Below are 18530 nucleotides of genomic sequence, written 5' to 3' on the forward strand. Positions count from 1 at the left end.
ATGTTTCAGGTTGATGATCTCTTGTCAGAACTGTGAACACACTGGGGATTTTGAGCAAGGGGTGGCTAGGTGGGACAAGTTCAAAAGCAATGCCTGTGATAGGATGGAAGACAGGAGAGATTGAATGACAGAAGCATTAAGTCTTATAGGACTAAAGGGAATGGTGATGGGGCAAGAAAATAAATAAATGAACAATATGTTTGGAGCTGGCATGTTGCTGTCTGAAAGCAATATTAAAAGGAAAATAAAGAGAAATGTGCAAATCAAGGTCTACAAAATGCAATTACGGTATGCAAATGTTGAATTCCATGTTGGTTCTGGACAGCTATAAAGTGCCTATTGATAAATGAGGTGCTGTTTCTCAAACATGCTCTTTGCTTCACGAGAGATAACTCCCTGTTCTTCTTCAAAGCAGTGTCAGTGGGGCTTTTAATACCACCTGAGACTTCTGTTTGATGTTGTATTCAAAAAAAAATGGCACTTCTGACAGTATGGTGGTCCACAAATTCTCTATTGGGGTATCAGCTGAAATTTATGTGCTGAAATCTCTGGAGTGGGACTTGAAACCAATACTTTCTGACTTGGGTGAAAGTTGGTGGTGAGTATTAGTGATGTAATTAGGGAAGTTGGTTGAGGTTAATAATCACACAGTCCTTATCCCCAGGCTTTCACCTTCCACCGCTGACCTTTGTTGTCTCCTTGGGTATTATCTGGAAGATAAATACAGCTTATCAACCTTTTTGAAAAGAAATATCAGTGAGAACAATTAAACCATTGCTTAAAAATGACTGTTCCAATGAATGAAATGAAAGTACAACCATTCACAAGCGAATCATTCGGACTGAGATCGGTATCTTTCTTGAAACAGTTCTTTAAATATTGGATTTCTAGTTATTCTTTCATCCAAGATCTTAACAGGATCAAAATTTGGGGGGGAGAAAACAACATAAAGCTGTCCATGTTTAAAAATCGAAAAGCAGAATCACCAACTTTATGAAGGGGCCTGGCCTTGTGACTTGTTTATAGCTATAGAATAAGAAAGCCTGATGGGGACCGTTTTCTTCTGAAAAGGCAGATTTACTTTTGATGGGCTTAGACTTGTTTGGGGAATTAACATTCTAATCCCTTCAAAATCTACCTTCAGCAACTATAATTGAATAAAACAGCTTTCGAACTGACAATCTTGTTCTATGCCCAAGTTTTTTTTGTAGCAACTTGAGTCGAAGTTTGTGTGATGACATTGTCATTGATGTTAAACTGTGTAGAAACTCTGGTTCTATGGCAAAAAAGATAATAGACTGGACCCTCCAAAGTTTTTGATTTTTTTAAAAAACTTGCCTGACAACTTAAAAGTTAAAGTTTATTTATTAGTGTCACAAGTAGGCTTACATTCAACTGTGTTGAAGTTACTGTGAAATTCCCCTAGTCGGATACACCTGAGGAAGAATTTAGCATGGGTAGTGCCCCTAACCTGCACATCTTTGGACTGTGGAGGAAACCGGAGCACCCGGAGGAAACCTATGCAGACATGGGGAGAATGTGCAAACTTCACACAGTAACCCAAGCCTGGAATCGAACCTGGGTCCATGAGGCTGTGAGGCAGTAGTGCTAACCACTGTGCCCCGTGCTGCCGTGTGAATGTGCATGGTACCTTGAGAATGCCCACATAGAGCAGACCCCGTGAAGTGAATGGCAAAGGTGATGACCACCCACAGTCATGCCAGTGATCAATTTTATACTCAGGGAATCAGTCAATTTCATTTTTGGAGAAATTGTTTGAGGCTCCGGAGGTTGACTTAGATGCCAACATTTACATTATATTCCTAACTTTATAATAATTAACAATACTTTGTAATACTATTCCTCATCTTGCACTGTGCTCATTGCTGTTGACACCGCTAACTGTTGGTGGTCATATTTGCAGCCTGTCCTGAATGTTCCTCACTTGGTTCTCCCTGCATTCCATCATTCCCATGCTTTTTCCTATCTTACTATTTTTATTCCACACCTTCCATCTCTCCAGTGCCAACCCCATACCAGACTGGCATCCCTGTCCCACCTTCGCAGAAACCATCCTCTCAGCCTAGGTGAACCCAAACTGAAGCTCCCTTTGGCTTCAAGTTCCAGACAAACGTGCCATTAGGATTACAATATAATCTGGCAATGAACATGTAAACATTTATTCCCTTGAACAGTAAAACTCAGTAGTACAGTTGTGGATTTTATCTTTCCAAACTTATGTTAAGTCTGGAGAAACTGGTGAGAGGTGGGTGGTTATAGATCTCTCTGTGATTATATAAGTAGTGGAACAATTTTAAATGGTGCAACACTCAGACTCGACCTTGAAACATTTTGGTTTCTGGCAATGTAAGCAAGATTATTCCATCAAGTTAAATTTGTCTGTAGATAACATAGCAATATAGGAGCATATACATTAGAGGCAACAGCAGATCAATCAATCCCTCAAGCCTGTTGTCATTCAATAAGATCATGGCTGAGCTGATTGAAGTCTCAATTCCATACTCCTGTCTACCCTGGGTAATCTTTGACTGTTGTTAGTCGAGAATCATATCCACCTCTGCATTAAAAATACTCATCCATGTTCCCTCTTCTGCAACCTAGGGAAGAGAATTCCAAAAACACTCAACCCTCAGAAAATGTTTCTCCTCAACTCTGCCTTAAATGGAAAATCCCTTATTTTTAAACAATGTCCACTAGTTCTATTTTCTCCCGTGAGTGGAAAGATGCTTTCAGCATCTGCCCTGTCGAATCCCCTCAGGATTTTGAATGTTTCCCACGTTATACTCCACTCCCTGGCATCAATTATATTCCTCTGTGTAATGGAACAGTATTAAGCGTCTCATTTCACACCTTCACTTTCTGTTGGTTTAGTTGACTCCACCAAACATTTGCAGCTGTATGCACATCACACGCTCCAGTTCTCTGTGTCCCCATGCCTCTGTGTGCACTGCCCATCAAATCAACCCACTGACCAATCAAAAATTCGACAGAGTGGTTAAACAGTCATTTTTAATGAAGGTTGTTAGTGAAATTCCAAATGTTATGTGTGGTAAATTGGAGGGTGAATGATGTTGATGATAATGATAGCTATTTAAGTCCATTGGTTTTAGCCATTGGCAATTTATGTGTAACTCACTGACATTCAATGTGTACCTCATTGCACCTTTTTCGTATCTGATAATGTCCCTCTAAGTGACTAGTGTACTTTCCATTGCTTGCAGACAAAATTTTTTAAAGGAAAATTAAGTCATTATTGTAAGACTTACATAAATATAAAACACCTATTATGTGTCCAAAATGCCACGACACACAATTTTAAAGTTTGGTGCATGTTGAACAGGTTGTGCAGCCAGTTCCTGCACAGCAATATGGTTACTCACTAGTTAAATGATTTTTTGATGATAATTGAAAGATTAATGTTGCTCAGGACATCATGAGGGCTTCCTGCTCTTGAAGTAGTGTATTGGACTTATATTGGTCATTGGAAGAGACACCAGCCTTCAGCTTTACATGTGGTCAGCAACGAGGTATCTCCAGCAATCACACCACTCTGCCCTACACTGGAAGGTTCATAGAAAGAATGTCCTGGAATGTCTGAGATGAGAATACTGCCACCTGAATCAAACTCAATAATTCACAACCAAGCCATGGAAGTTGTATTCACCTGCAATTTTCAAAACTGTGAACATTGATATTGTTGACTTGCAGTTGGCATTGCATCAATACCTGAGCGGCCCCCATATCCAGACTTGAGGTTGTATGCCTTATAATGTGGTTTCATTGGAAATTTGATTTGATTTATTCTTGGGCATAGAAAGAAGTCTCATGACACCAGGTTAAAGTCCAACATGATTTATTTGGAATCATGAGTTTTCAGAGTGCTGCTCCTTCAGGTGAGTGACTCCACTCACCTGTTGGAGTTTAACCTGGTATTGTGAGACTTCTTACTGTGCCCACCCAGTCCAACGCCAGCAACTCCACATCATGATTTATTATTGTCACGTATATTAGTATGCAGTAAAAAAATCGTTAAAATTTGAAACAATCTAGTGAAATGGAATTTCATTTGGAGATGTGGCCAATTTTAAAATGTTTCATATTCTGCATTCATCACTTGTAGCTATTAAGTTGTGGAGTTGAAGAAATTTCATTCGCATATACTGTTGTGCATTTTGAAAATGAGATTTGACTATTTTGAAGACATTTCTGTATTGTTTTAAAGCAAATATTCATTTCCAAGTGACTGCAAAATGTGATCCTTTTTATCCCACTTAATGCTGGATCGTTCTGCTGAATCCACGAGCTCCATTCTGAAGTAAACAAACTGAAACCTGGCGCATTTAGCTGGCGGGAATACAATTTAACTTGTTGGGGTGAAAATAATTGAAGGAGATTTTCTGCTCCGTTGAAACTGGTTAATGTGGTTGGAAACAAGACAGAATTTTAATGGTGTTTAAACAGGGTTATGTGCATTCAGAACCATTTGCACTGCTATTAACAATGAAGAAATTTCCAGTCTTGGAAGTTATTTAGTATTCTGAGAGACTTTCTGAAAAATGGTTCTCTGAAGAGTTCATTGCTTTTGAACCCACACATGGGGAAAGAAAACAGATCAGAAATTCGTGCACTGCTTATTTTCTGATGCATCTTTGCAGGACCTCTTATTTAGCACTGTTACTACTTTACTAACAATATGTTGCTTGGCTGTGCTGCTTAGCAGAATGTTAAAAGCAGAGGCAAAGCGCCTTAACACATTATTGACACCACTCCTTAACCTGATAATGCAGTAAATGGTCCAAGTTTTAAGTATTTGCAATGTCATTGGTCTCTGAAAGCTGCGATGTTTATATTGCGGATCCTAGCTGTCTGATGGAGATCTGCTGTAACACTTAGAAAATGCTTTCTTTTTTCGCCATAGTCAAATGAGTTGGACAATGGCCATTGGAAAGTGGAGGCAGTGGATCTTTTTCCTCTGTGCTGTCATTGCACATGTTTAGAACCTGAAATTTGTGTGTTTAATTTATGAAAATGATGATGTTGGAGATAACAAGGTTGTAGCGATTTTTGGATATCTCCTTCAAGCACCCTTTCTCATGACTGCGAGGAGGTGGCATGGTAGATGTTGGCTACTTCCTTGTTAGTTATTGATGTGTTTGTCTAAGTCCGATTTGGAGCTTGAATGGTATTCACATGGTCTGTGTGGATGTGTGTGCAAGTGAAATGAGAACATAGAACATTACAGCGCAGAACAGGCCCTTCGGCCCACCATGTTGCGCCGACCAGTTAAAAAACAATGACCCACTAATCTAAACCAATCCCTTCTCGTCCATAAACCTATCCACGGATCTCTTAAACGCCCCCAAACTAGGCGCATTTACAACTGCAGCAGGCAGGGCATTCCAATCCCTCACCACCCTCTGGGTAAAGAACCTACCCCTGACATCTGTCCTATAACTACCCCCCCTTAATTTAAAGCCATGCCCCCTCGTGCTAGCTTTCTCCATCCGAGGAAAAAGGCTATCACTATCCACCCTATCTAAACCTCTAATCATCTTATACGTTTCAATAAGATCCCCTCTTAGCCGCCTTCTTTCTAGCGAAAACAACCCCAAATCCTTCAGTCTCTCCTCATAGGACTTCCCCTCCATACCAGGCAACATCCTGGTAAACCTCCTCTGCACCCTCTCCAAAGCCTCCACATCCTTCCTGTAATGTGGGGACCAGAACTGCACACGGTACTCCAAGTGCGGCCGCACCAGAGTTGTGTACAGGAAGGAAATTTCCAGTCGCCTTTTCGAATCTTATGTGTCCAGTCCTTTGAGGAATGACACAAATTATCCATCTTCTTGACAACAAAATATTTTGTCAGTGTAATGCATGAAATAAAATATTTTTAAACTATTTTTTATGCTTGAAATGACCAACTTGTCAACTTACCAGCTCTCAATAACTGTTCTCCTGCTCACTGCTTCCTGTCTCCAGCTCACCTTTCTCTTACTTTGCCTCATCTCCCACTTGCTCCCTTGCCACCTCCCTAAAATCTCCTGCTTGCCTTCTGAAAGAGTACTCAGATGTTGGAGATATTTCAAGATGATTAATAAAGTTTATTTATTAGTTACAAGCAGGCTTACATTAACGCTGCAATGTAGTTACTGTGTAAATCCCCCAGTCGCCATGCTCTGGTGCCTGTCCAGGTACACTGAGGGAGAATTTAGCACGGCCAGTGCACCTAACCAGCACGTCTTTCGGACTGTGGGAGGAAACCTGAGCACTTGGAGTAAATGTGTGCAGACTCTGCATAGATCGTGACCCTAGCCGGGAATCAAATCTAGGTCTCTGGTGCTGTGAGGCAGCAGTGCGAACCACTGTGCCACCTTAATAATGGAGGAGATAACGGCTTTAATATTGATAAGTTGTCTTTTGTTTGTCAGGTCTAGTTGAATTGTTTAATTTTTCCTTATTTTGCTTTCAAACAGCATCAACTCCTGTCCAAACAACTGTTCAGGCCACGGAGAGTGCCAGGAAGGTACTGACAACAGCACTGTGTACTGTGTGTGTAATGAATACTGGAAAGGAGAATCATGTGATGTCCCTTACTGCAGAGACAATTGTGGGTATCCAGATCATGGCAAGTGTGACCTGAATGATACCAAAGCATGCCTGTGCAATGATGACTGGCAAGGTGAGTTTCTTTGTGGATACTTCTAAAAGAAAAGGGAACACATTTATCTGTTTTGTTCTGTTTCCCCAATCGTTCACCAGCCCTCCCGACTAAACTTCCTCCCAGTATTACTGAAGGTGCTTGATAAGGTTCTATGGTGTCATCAGTTAGCAACAAATAGAATAATGATCGAACAGTGGCTAGGACTGCTGCCTCTCAGCGCCAGGGGCTTGGGTCAGATTCCAGCTTTGGGTGACTTTGTGGAGTTGGCGAGTTCTCCCCGTGTCTACATGGATTTATTCTGGGTGCTCTTGTTTCCTCCAAAAATTTGCAGGTTAGTTAGATTGGTCATGCTAAATTGACCCTTAGTATCCCAAGATGTGTAGTATTAGCGGGATGAACGGTCACTGTGGGGTTTCTCATTAAATATTTACCCAACTTGTTTTGAAGACTTTGGTTGAATCTGCATCCATTACATAGAACGTAGAAAAACTACAGCGCAAACAGCCCTTCGGCCCGCAAGTTGAACGTCTGTACCTACTAGGCTTACCTGTAACCCTCAATCCTACTAAGTCCCATGTACTCATCCAGATCGAATCTGCCTCCACCACCACTGCCGGCAGCCGATTCCACACACCCACCACCCTCTGAGTGAAAAACTTACTTATTACTTTTCAGGTGCCTTCCAAATCGTAACTCTACGACGTCTTTTACTCGTGTAGCTTCTTGTTCGCTAATCTTCCAAAGATGTGTGGGTTAGGTGGTTTAGTCATGCTAAATTGCGCCTTAGTGTCATGGGAGAGACTAGCTAGGGTAAATGCATGAGGTTATAGGGATGGGACTGGGTGGGATTGTGGTTGGTGCAGGCTTGATGGGCCGAATGGCTTCCTGTACTGTAGGATTCTATGACTGTAAAACCTTCAACATGTGCTTCTGATTATTGGCCTTTCCATGTTGGAACCATTTTCTCTTTAAAATCAGAATTAGATAAATCAACATCTCCGGTTTGGCCTCAACTGGACCAGTGTCCAATTCTGGGTACCGTTGCTGCACTCTAGATAGCCATTTGGGGAAGGAGGAAAGCTAAGCCAATCTTGGGATGCATATATTCACAGAATGAACATTACAGTTGTATAATTTCCTCATTCCATTCCACTACTATGTCCGAAAGGGCTGCTTTCCTTGTGTTCAAGTAACCATCTAATGAATGTCCTCATTCTTGGGTGCTTAATTAGGTCACATTGTATAATTAACAACCACATGGATGCAATGATATTGGAGAGGGTGTAGAGAATTATTCCAAGGATGAAAGATTTCAGTTACGTGGATAAATTGACGATGCTGGGTTGTTGCTCTTGGAGAACAGAAAGTTGAGTGTTGATAGAGGTGTTTAACTCCATGAGGGCTCTGGATAATGTGTGTGGCAATGATCTGTCTAAAGGCAGGTTCTCTGCTCGTTTCACCAGGCCTTGCGCTTTCCTCTTTGTTGCTAGCTGAAACCTCATATTTTCAATGTCAAGTTGTCTTATGTCATTCTCTTTTTCCTTCTTGGTTTACACCACACTAATCTTCATTAAGTCACCTTCAGCAAGTTTTCTTTTTTGGGGCCACTGCTGTTTGTCATTTTTATAAATGACCTAGATGAGGAAGTAGAAGGATGGATTAGTAAATTTGCTGACGACACCAAAGTCGGAGGAGTTGTAGACGGTGAGGATGGATGTTACAGTTTGCAGAGGGACATAGATAAGCTGCAGAGCTGGGCCGAGAGGTGGCAGATGGAGTTTAATACGGAAAAGTGTGTGGTGATTCACTTTGGTAAGAATAACAGGAGTACAGAATATAGGACTAATGGAAGGACTCTTAGTAGTGTTGATGAGCAGAGAGATCTCGGGGTACATGTGCATAGCGCCCTGAAAGTTGGCACCCAGGTTGATAAGGTTGTTAAGAAGGCGTACGGTGTGTTAACTTTTATTGGTAGAGGGATTGAATTTCGGAGCCGTGAGGTCATGTTACAATTGTACAAAACTCTGGTGCGGCCGCACTTGGAGTATTGCGTACAGTTCTGGTCGCCGCATTATAAGAAAGATGTGGAGGCGTTGGAAAGGGTGCAGAGGAGGTTTACCAGAATGTTGCCTGGTATGGTGGGAAGATCTTATGAGGAAAGGCTGAGGGACTTGAGGTTATTTTCATTGGAGAGAAGAAGGTTACGAGGTGTCCTGATTGAGGCATACAAGATGATCAAAGGATTGGATAGGGTGGACAGTGAGAGCCTTTTACCTCGGATGGTGATGGCTAACACAAGGGGACATAGCTTTAAATTAAGGGGTGGTAACTATAGGACGGATGTCAGATGTAGGTTCTTTACTCAGAGGGTAGTAAGATCGTGGAATGCCCTGCCTGCAGCAGTTGTGGACTCGCCAACTTTAAGGGTGTTCAAATGGTCAGTGGATAGGCATATGGATAATATTGGAATAGTTTAGGTTAAAGGGTCATTAGATTGGTTCCACTGGTCGGCACAACATCGAGGGCCGAAGGGCCTGTACTGCACTGTAATGTTTTATGTTCCATTAGTCCGCCTTCATTCACCTCCTTTCACAAGTTCTCTGCCTGTGCAGTTGAGTCCTGAGCTTAAGTGTCATTGGAGTTGCATTCATTCAGATATGTAGACAGAATTCCATCAGACAGTCCACTCAGCGCTTTTGACTGGAGATAGTTTCAAAAGCTTCAGTCTTTTGCAGTTGTGTACTGGGCTTTGACAATATCACAGATGGGATGTTTGTGAAGCTGCCTCCTCCCGTTAGTTGTTTCATCGTCTACTGCCATTTCAAATTGGATAAGGCAGAATTGAAAAGCTTTGATCTAATAATTGGTTGTGGAATCATGTAGCTGTTTCTGTGGTCGGCAATTCATTTTTAGGCCCATCTTGTGCTGCTACTAGTGTACTTTTTTTACACTCCTTATTGAACCAGGTTTTTCTCCTTTGGCTCCATGTTAATAGTGGCCTGAAGAATATGATGTATCCTGAGCTTTACAGGTTATTGTAAAATGCAACTCTCATTCTGATCGCGTCATGGTTCTTCAGTTTTGAGCTATTTCTTCTGAATTTAACCCATTTATCATGGCAGTAGACCACTCAGCATAACCTTGGGTTTCTTCAGTGTGAAGGTAGGACTTGTCTCCATAAGGACTGCACTGTGGTCACTTAACAAGGCTTGGAGGGCTGACAGGCCTATTCCTGTGCAGTACTTTTCTTTGTTCCAACACCAATGTACACTTTTAACATAAAATATCCCATGGCAATATTGTACCAACACTGTAATGGACAGATGCATCTTAGATTACTGAGGACGCAGTTAAGGAAGATTTTCCCATGTGTTGGTTCTCACCATCTGCCCCAAGCCCAGTCTACTGCTAAGCTATTCAGGGCTCTGCCTGTTCATTCAGTTGCGGTTCTACTGAACCACTCTTGGTAATGGACAAGTCTGTCACTCAGTATATTTTTGTTGTCAGCTCAATGCTTGTTTTGAGTTCTATTCAGTGTGGCCAAATACAAGCCAAGGACATCAGGTTTCCTTCCATATGGAGTGTTACTAAACTAGTTCATAATCACCTGCACTTAGCCTGTTACTGTGAACCATGACTAATAAATGTTAAAGTACGAGTGGATGAAAATAACAGATGTACAAAATAGGAACAATAGTAGGCTGTTAGGTCCTACAGGCCTGCTCTGCCATTTAAGTTGTGTTTAGAATTCCACATTCCCAACTACCCTAATAATCTTTGATTCCCTTGCTAATGAGTATCTGTCGACCGACATCGTAAAAATATTCAACGGCCATGCCTCAACTCCCTTCTGAGATAGAGTTCCAAAGCACAGCAGTCAGAGGAAAAAAAAGTCCCCCCCCATCTCTGTCCTAAAAGGATGATTCCTAATTTTAAAACAATGCCCGTTATTTCTGGACTCAGCCACAAGAGAAAACGCCCTTTCCACATCCACCTTGTTCAGGATCTTATATACTTCAGTCAATTCACTCCTCACTCTTCGGAACACTAGTGGAAATAAATCCCATGTGTCCAACCTAACCTCATAAGACAACTGCTCATTCCAAGTATCAATCTGGTAAATCTCCAGACAACTGGCATCCTTCTTTAAATAAGGAGACTTATGCCACATACAGTACTTGCGATGTGGCCTCACCACAGCCTCGTGTAACTGAAGCATGACATTCCTAATTTTATCTTATAATAAAGGATAACATTCCATTAGCCTCATTAATTACTTGCTGCACCTGCACACTAACCTGTTGTGACTTGTGTACAACAACATTTAGATCAGTTTGCACCTTGGAGTTCTGCAGTCAATCTCTATTTCAGTAATACTTTTTTTTTCTCCTTCCTGCCAAAGTGAACAACATCACTTTTCTTTTATTCACTTGTGGGGTGAGTGTCATTGGCTAGGTCAGGATTTATTGCCCATCCCTAGTTGTCCTTGAGAAAGTGATGGTGAGCTGCTGTCTTGAACCTGCTGCAGCCTCTGAGGAATAGGTACATCCACATTGCCTTTAGGAAAGAATTTCAGGATTTTGACCAAGCAACAGTGAAGGAACGGCGATATATTTCCAAGTCAGGAGGGTGAGTGACTTGGAGGGCAACGTTATTGGTGGTGTAGTCATAATGTCACTGGACTAGTAACCTAGAAGGGCAGGGACATGAGTTCATATCCCACCAAGCAGCTGATGGAATTTAAATTGAGTTAATAACATCTGGAATTGAAAACTAGTCTCAGTAATGGTGAGTATGAAACTATCATCAATTGTCGTAAAAAGCTGCTAATGACCTTCAGTGAAGGAAATCTTCTCCTCACCCAGTGCTGACCTGTATGTGACTCCAGACTCTCAACATTGTGATTGACTCCTAACTGCCTTCTGAAATGACCGAGCATGACACTTAGTTCAAGGGAAGCTGGGCAAGAAATGGTGGCCTTGTCAGTGGCGTCCACATCCCATCAAAGAATTAAAAAAAGCACTCAACCACTCACCCAACCAATTTATATCCATCTGCCATGTCCTTACGTCCTCTCCAAAATACACTTTCCTGCCTATCTTTGTATCATTGCAAATTTCGCTACCATGCCTTGGCTCCCTTAATTAAATCATTGCTGTCAATCGTGAAAAGCTGAGGCCCCAGTATTGACTCTTTGGGACTACTTGTTACATTCTACCAATCAGAAAATGACCATTTATGAACACTGTCTGTTTTCTGCTGGCCAGCCAATCTTCTATCCGTGTTTTTATTTTCTACGTTAACCTTTGGTGTGGTGCCTTTTCAAATGTCTTCTGGAAATCTCAAGTACAGCAAGTTCGTAGTCTTTCCTTTATCCATAGTGAATGTTATTCCATCAAAGAACTCCAATAGATTAGTTGAACATGATTCCCTTTCACAAAACCATTCTGACTCTTCGTGATTACCTGGAGTTGTTCTGAGTGCTCAGCTATAATCAACTAAATGATTGATTCGAGCATCTTCCCCATGACAGACGTTAAGCTAACTGGCCTATTGATTCCTGCCTCCCAAGTAAATTCTTGTTCCTGCATTTTGCTGAGTACTTGTGTGTGGGACTGATGCTGATATTTATTGTATTTTTGTCTACATGGTACCAAGGAGATTCTACAATTTCTGATTGCTGACGAAGGTTGGATATTTGCCCGATGTGTTTGTTCTGCTCAGTATCAAACATTAATGAGTTGGTTATTTTTAGTAAGTGGTCAGAAAGATTTGATGGTTTGCCTTTGGGATTTGTGTACGCTTTTAGTGGGGTGATCGTGCATTCTGTAAAAAAAAGTGTTTATACAGAATTGATTTTTTTAACACCCAATAGGTCCTGACTGCTCATTGCCTGCTAACCAGCCTTTTTGGGATCGGAAAGAATATGGGGTACCAATGCTCGCCCGGGCTTCCCACAAGGCAGTCGTCAATGATGATGTTATGTGGGTTATTGGAGGATACGTGTTTAATTACTCTGAGTATCAGATGGTTGCAGCGTAAGTAGAGCAAATCATTGCACTGTTTAGTGACTAACCATTTTGAGAACATTGCTTTTGATCACTCTTATTGATTTCATGTTGCATTTTCATGCTGGCATATCCACGACTTTCTGAATTTGCCCTGTTGCCCAGTCTTTTCAAACATTGCACAGTTATCCTGAAAAGTTTTAACACCTGTGAAAAATCTGCTCAACATTTTTATATCTCTTTTCTGTCACTTGCTTATGCTTCAGAAAACTAGTTTTCAGCATGAATCATCTTCTGTCCCCTTAACGTTGCAGGTTTGCCTGAGTTTGTGTAGTGGCAGTCAGTGTATACCAAGCTTCTACAGAAGCAATGTTTCTCATTCTTACAATTGCATTATTTATTAAGTTAAAAACAGATCTGAATATAAATGTTATTAACATCTGTACAATGCAGATTCCACAAGTGTAAGTTCAGTTGACTTTGATCCATTGTGATTTATCCTTCAGTTGGATCTTGCATTTTGAAGTACTTGGCGTCTGTTAGGTTAATGTATTGTAATGTCTACATTTAATTCTCCACGATCAAAAGTTAATTGCATCTGTCCAGCAAACAGATGTCAATGGGAGCAAATTCCATTAGCAAATGCCCCCTGCTGGATCTGCAATTAATTGTTGAATTATAAATGTTTTCATTGAACTTTGTTTTGCATTTCACTAACCGTCTGGAATTTTAATGTATGACAGTAAGGTTAGCTGAAGGAAGATAATAATTTACATTGCAGAGATGGTAGTAATTTACAAATAATTACCCCCATTATTTCCTCTGTTCCAGATTTGTTAAAATTTAGTTTCAGATTATGTTGGAAAATCCAAAAGATAATAGGAATGGCTGTAAAAAAAAATCCTTATTTTCTTTTCTCTACTCCTTGCCTATAGATATGATCTGAAAGATCTGAAATGGTTTCCATTGAAGAAATCTGCAAACATGGTAGTTGGGAGATACGGGCATTCTGTGGCTTTATATAAGGTAATATATATTTGCGCTTAGCCATATTGATGTTTTAGGAGAAGGAGGTAGTATCCACCAAATTTTGTTTATTCTTTTAGCAATGCATTTTTTCATCCAGTAGTATTTATGGTGTTGCTTGTGTGTGGAAAGTACTGGCACTCTGCTTACTTTGCTCAGGAGTGTCCCAATGCTCCCACTCCCCCAGCAGCCACTTATCCAGGTGCAGATTGCTGGCAAATACATGTGCCATGCTGCGCTGAGATGCTTCCACAAATTAAAAATTAGTAATCTTGGCAATGTGGAGTTAATTGCGACTTGTTAAACAGAAGAGCTTCCTTGGCAAGAGAATATCTGTGCAAGTTGCCCATCTGAAACCTAGTCTGTCCAGCTCTGGTAAAAGCTATTCGTGGTCACTATTGCTTTTCAGCCTTCTGGCTAAGATCAAGCATGAGATCAGGTGTATTGTCTATTCTGGTCAACGTGGATCTAATATTTCCCTTTTAGAACAAAGAACAACCCAGCACGGGAAACAGGCCCTTCGGCCCAACGAGCCCGCGCCGCCGCATCACCCTACACCTATCCTACCCTGCGTGTCTACGAATGGAACCCCTAACTTAGCCAGATTCAGGGGAGAATAGTGTCAATTTGGTAAAACCAATCAGCCTAAGAGCACATCTTTGGGGTGTGGGAGAAAACCGGAGCGCCCGGAGGAAACCCACGCAACCACAGGGAGAATGCGCAAACTCCCACAGACACAGGCCCAAATCCATGTATCTGCACAGCTAGCAGTGCTAGTCACTGAGCTGTTGCGGCGCCCGTCTACCGGTCCAGGATCAAGCACACACACCGACACGAAGTACTAGGCCACTCCCGGAACCTCCAAGAGCAGCCCACGCACGACCCACCGTGTGCATGCCCCTCGTTTGACACAAGGTGGACCTCCACCTGCGGAATAAAAAGACAAAAACGTTAATCTTACAAGTCTGCTTTTCCGGTGTCTCCCGAGGTTCTAACCTTATTTAGTAGTCCCTACCATAACCCTCCATCCTCGTTTCACTCATGTGTCTATCTAACTGAACCTTAAACAAGTCCAATGTTCCTGCCTCCACCACCCTACTCGGTAGCGCGTTCCATACCCCCACAACTCTCTGCGTAAAGAACCTTCCTCTCACATCCAAATTATACCCCCCCCCCCCCCCACACCCTTAAATCATGACCTCTCGTATTTGTACCCAGTCTAGGGAGCAGTCTCTCACTATTGACTCTATCTATTCCCTTCAGTATCTTATATACCTCTACCATGTCTCCCCTCAATCTCCGTCTTTCCAAGGAGAATAGTCCCAGTTTCTCGAACCTTTCCTCGTAACCCAGCCCCTCCATGCCAGGCAACATCCTGGTAAACCTCCTCTGCACCCTTTCCAGAGACTCCACGTCCTTCCGGTAGTAAGGTTTTGTGGGATTCGCTTTTGAAGATGCAGATGGATTAATGATTTGTCCTGTCCATCTTGTGCATTGGCTTTGTAACTCTGGGAAAGGAGTAAACTTTAAAGAAAACTAATAAAAACTATAAGGGGAAGTGATGGCCTAGTGATACTAACAGTAGACTGTTAATCCAGAAACTAATGTTCTGGGGACCCGGGTTCGAATCCTGTCATGGCAGATAGTGGAATTTGAATTCAATAAAAGATATCTGGAATTAAGAATCTACCAATGACCATAAAACCATTGTGGATTGTCAGAAAAACCCATCTGGTTCACTAATATCCTTTAGGGAAGGAAATCTGTCCTCACCTGGTCTCACCTACATGTGTGTGACTCCAGAGGCCACAGCAATCTGACTCTCAACTGCTCTCTGAAATGGTCTAGCAAGTCACTCTCAGTTCAAGGGATGTGCTGACCACTCAGCGATGCCCATGTCCCAGAAATGAATTTTTAAAAAAGTGCTGTTTATTACCTTGTGTGGGATACAATCCAAGTGCTGCACAAATATATTTGTAAAGATTTCTATAACCTGAAGTTCACAACGTAACATCAAAACTCATTTTATTTTATGTATTCTATTCATGTTTCATCTATATTTTCCTCAACAAAACCAATGCTGATCTTCATTTAACGTGATGAACACAAGGGGTCACAAGTTCAAGGTGAGGGGGCAAGGTTCCACACAGATGACAGGGGAACGTATTTTACACAGAGGGTGGTGGGGGCCTGGAATGCAGTGCCAAGCAAGGTGGTTGAGGCGGACACGCAGGGATCATTTAAGTCTTATCTAGATAGCCACATGAACAGACTGGGAACAGAGGGATACAAACAAATGGTCTAGTTGGGCTCATGAGCGGCGCAGGCTTGGAGGGCCGAAGGACCTGTTGCTGTGCTGTGTTGTTCTTTGTTCATTTAGACGTTTTTCTTGAAATTTACAGGATAAAATTTATATGTACGGAGGTAAAATCGATTCTACGGGGAACGTCACGAATCAGCTCTGGGTGTTTCACGTTCAGAATCAATCATGGATACAGTTAACTCCAAAGGCTAAGCAACAGTATGCCGTTGTGGGCCATTCCGCACATATTGTACAATTGAAGGACGGCAGTGTTGTGATGTTGGTCATCTTCGGGTACTGTCCACTTTATGGATACATCAGCAAAATACAGGAGTACAATCTTGGTGAGTACTGACAAGAATGAGAACCCGCAGCCTAAATTTTTGTTCCCATTTAAGCAGGTGAAAAAGAGGCAGGTAATTTGCTGCAGCAGGTTTGCGGAGGTCTAATTCTTTGTGCAGTGTGTGCATTTTTTTTTACAGAAAGTGTTCTCTCTCAAGTTGACAGCATCTGTTGGCTGAAAGGAATTTTGCAGGCACGTAGTTGGATAAAGAAAATTTGTGGAATAGATGTGAAGAACTCCGTTAGGTTTTTCCTGAAAGATGCACTCCAGCCAAAGCTCCTTTGACAGCACCTTCCAAACAGGTGACCGTTACCAACTCTAAGGACAAGGACAGCAGACACATGGGAACACCACCACCTGCAAATTCCCATCCAAGTCACTCACCATAATGACTTGGAAGCCATTGCTTCATTTTCACTGTCAAAGTACTAGAACTCCCTCCCTAACAGCACTGTGGATGTACCTACCCCTCATGGACTGCAGCAGTTCAGAAAAGTGACTCTCCACCACCACCTTGAGGGCAATTAAGAATGGGCAATAACATTGCTAGCTGAGCCAGCAACACCAAGTAAATAATTGAATGAAAAAATGCATGAGATTCATAAATGCCTGCTCCTTTACCTGGATTTTGCAGATCAGCAGTGGTTTGGCAGTTGCTTGCCTGTATTATTGGGAGGAAATGTGAAGGTCACTGGAATATAACTTGAGTGGCTGCTAAGAGGCCTGGAAATAACAAAGAAATTTTGAACAATTTTGCAATGAAAATTATCAACAGAAATAGTTGATTATGGAACTTTTTATCTGTACAAGAAATAGGGGAAGGTTATTATTATGATAAGTAGGTTATAGCTGATGTCTAAATGATGCAACATCTTGCCCTTTCAGTGTAACATCTATATTCAGGGCTGTTTTTGAGTAAATTATTTTTGAATCTTCATTCACATGTCTGTGTTTTTAAGCTATTGCCCATTGTTGTTCCTTAGCCAGGGACAGGGTTGGCCCACTCAAGGACAAGGGAGGGAATCTATGCGTGGAACCAGAGAAAAAGGACGAGGTATTAAATTAGTACTTTACTTAGTATTCACCAAAGAGAAGGGACTTGGTGGATGATGAGTCTAGGAAAGGGTGTGTAGATAATCTGAGTTGTGTTGAGATCAAAAAAGAGTTGGTATTGGGGTTCTTGAGAAACATTAAGGTAGACAAGTCCCCAGGGCCGAATGAGATATACCCCAGAATACTGAGGGAGGCAAGGGAAGAAATTGCTGAGGCCTTGAGAGAAATTTTATATCCTCACTGGCTACAGGGAATGTCATGATGTGGATGTGCTGGCGTTAGACTGGGGTAAACACAGTAAAAAATCTGACAACACCAGGTTTTAGTCCAACCGACTTATTTGATAGTAAACGCACAAGCTTTCGAGGTTTCCCTCTTCGTCAGGTGAATGGAGAGTTCTGGCCTCGGACAGAGCATATAAAGCACAGACAGTTTAGAGATTACTGATTAGAATGCAAATCTTTACACCTAACCTGCTGTTCAAGTCCTAAAGTGGCTGACAATGTGTGTGGAAGGAGCACTGATCACAGGTTAAAGAGATGTGTATTGTCTCCAGACAGCACAGTGAGTGAGGTTTTGCAAACCCAGGCAAATCACGGGGGTTACAGATAGTGTGACATGAACCCAAGATCCCTGTTGAGACTGTTCTCGTGTGCGGAACTTGGCTATCAGTCTCTGCTCAGCGACTCTGCGCTGTCGTGTGTCGTGAAGGCCGCCTTGGAGAATGCTTACCCGAAGGTCAGAGGCTGAATGCCCGTGACCACTGGAGTGTTCGCCAACAGGAAGGGAACAGTCTTGCCTGGTGATTGTCGAGCGATGTTCATTCATCCGTTGTCGTAGCGTCTGCATGGTCTCCCCAATGTACCATGCTTCGGGACATCCTTTCTTGCAATGTATCAGGTAGACAATGTTGGCCGAGTTGCAAGAGTATTTACCGTGTACCTGGTGGATGGTATTCTCATGTGTGATGATGGTATCCATGTCGATGATCCGGCATGTCTTGCAGAGGTTGCTGAGGCAAGGTTGTGTGGTGTTGTGGTCACTGAGGATTGGAGAATAGCCAATGTTGTTCCTTTGTTCAAGAAGGGTAGCAAAAATAATCCAGGTAATTAC

General features: G+C 42.0%; 1 protein-coding gene across 3 annotated transcripts in view; it reads left to right on the plus strand.

The window, feature by feature from the left end:
- atrn (attractin) overlaps positions 1-18530 on the plus strand; it is a 329788-nt gene that overhangs the window by 78205 nt on the left and 233053 nt on the right. For all 3 annotated transcript variants that reach the window (XM_080194537.1, XM_080194632.1, XM_080194724.1), the window contains exons 5-8: positions 6498-6703; positions 12561-12723; positions 13629-13719; positions 16122-16365. In XM_080194537.1, coding sequence (XP_080050663.1) covers positions 6498-6703; positions 12561-12723; positions 13629-13719; positions 16122-16365 — 704 coding nt within the window. The remainder of the gene's footprint in view (positions 1-6497; positions 6704-12560; positions 12724-13628; positions 13720-16121; positions 16366-18530) is intronic.

Source organism: Carcharhinus amblyrhynchos, chromosome 1, assembly GCF_965287045.1.
Source record: "Carcharhinus amblyrhynchos chromosome 1, sCarAmb.v2.hapA, whole genome shotgun sequence".
NCBI classification, from domain to species: domain Eukaryota; kingdom Metazoa; phylum Chordata; class Chondrichthyes; order Carcharhiniformes; family Carcharhinidae; genus Carcharhinus; species Carcharhinus amblyrhynchos.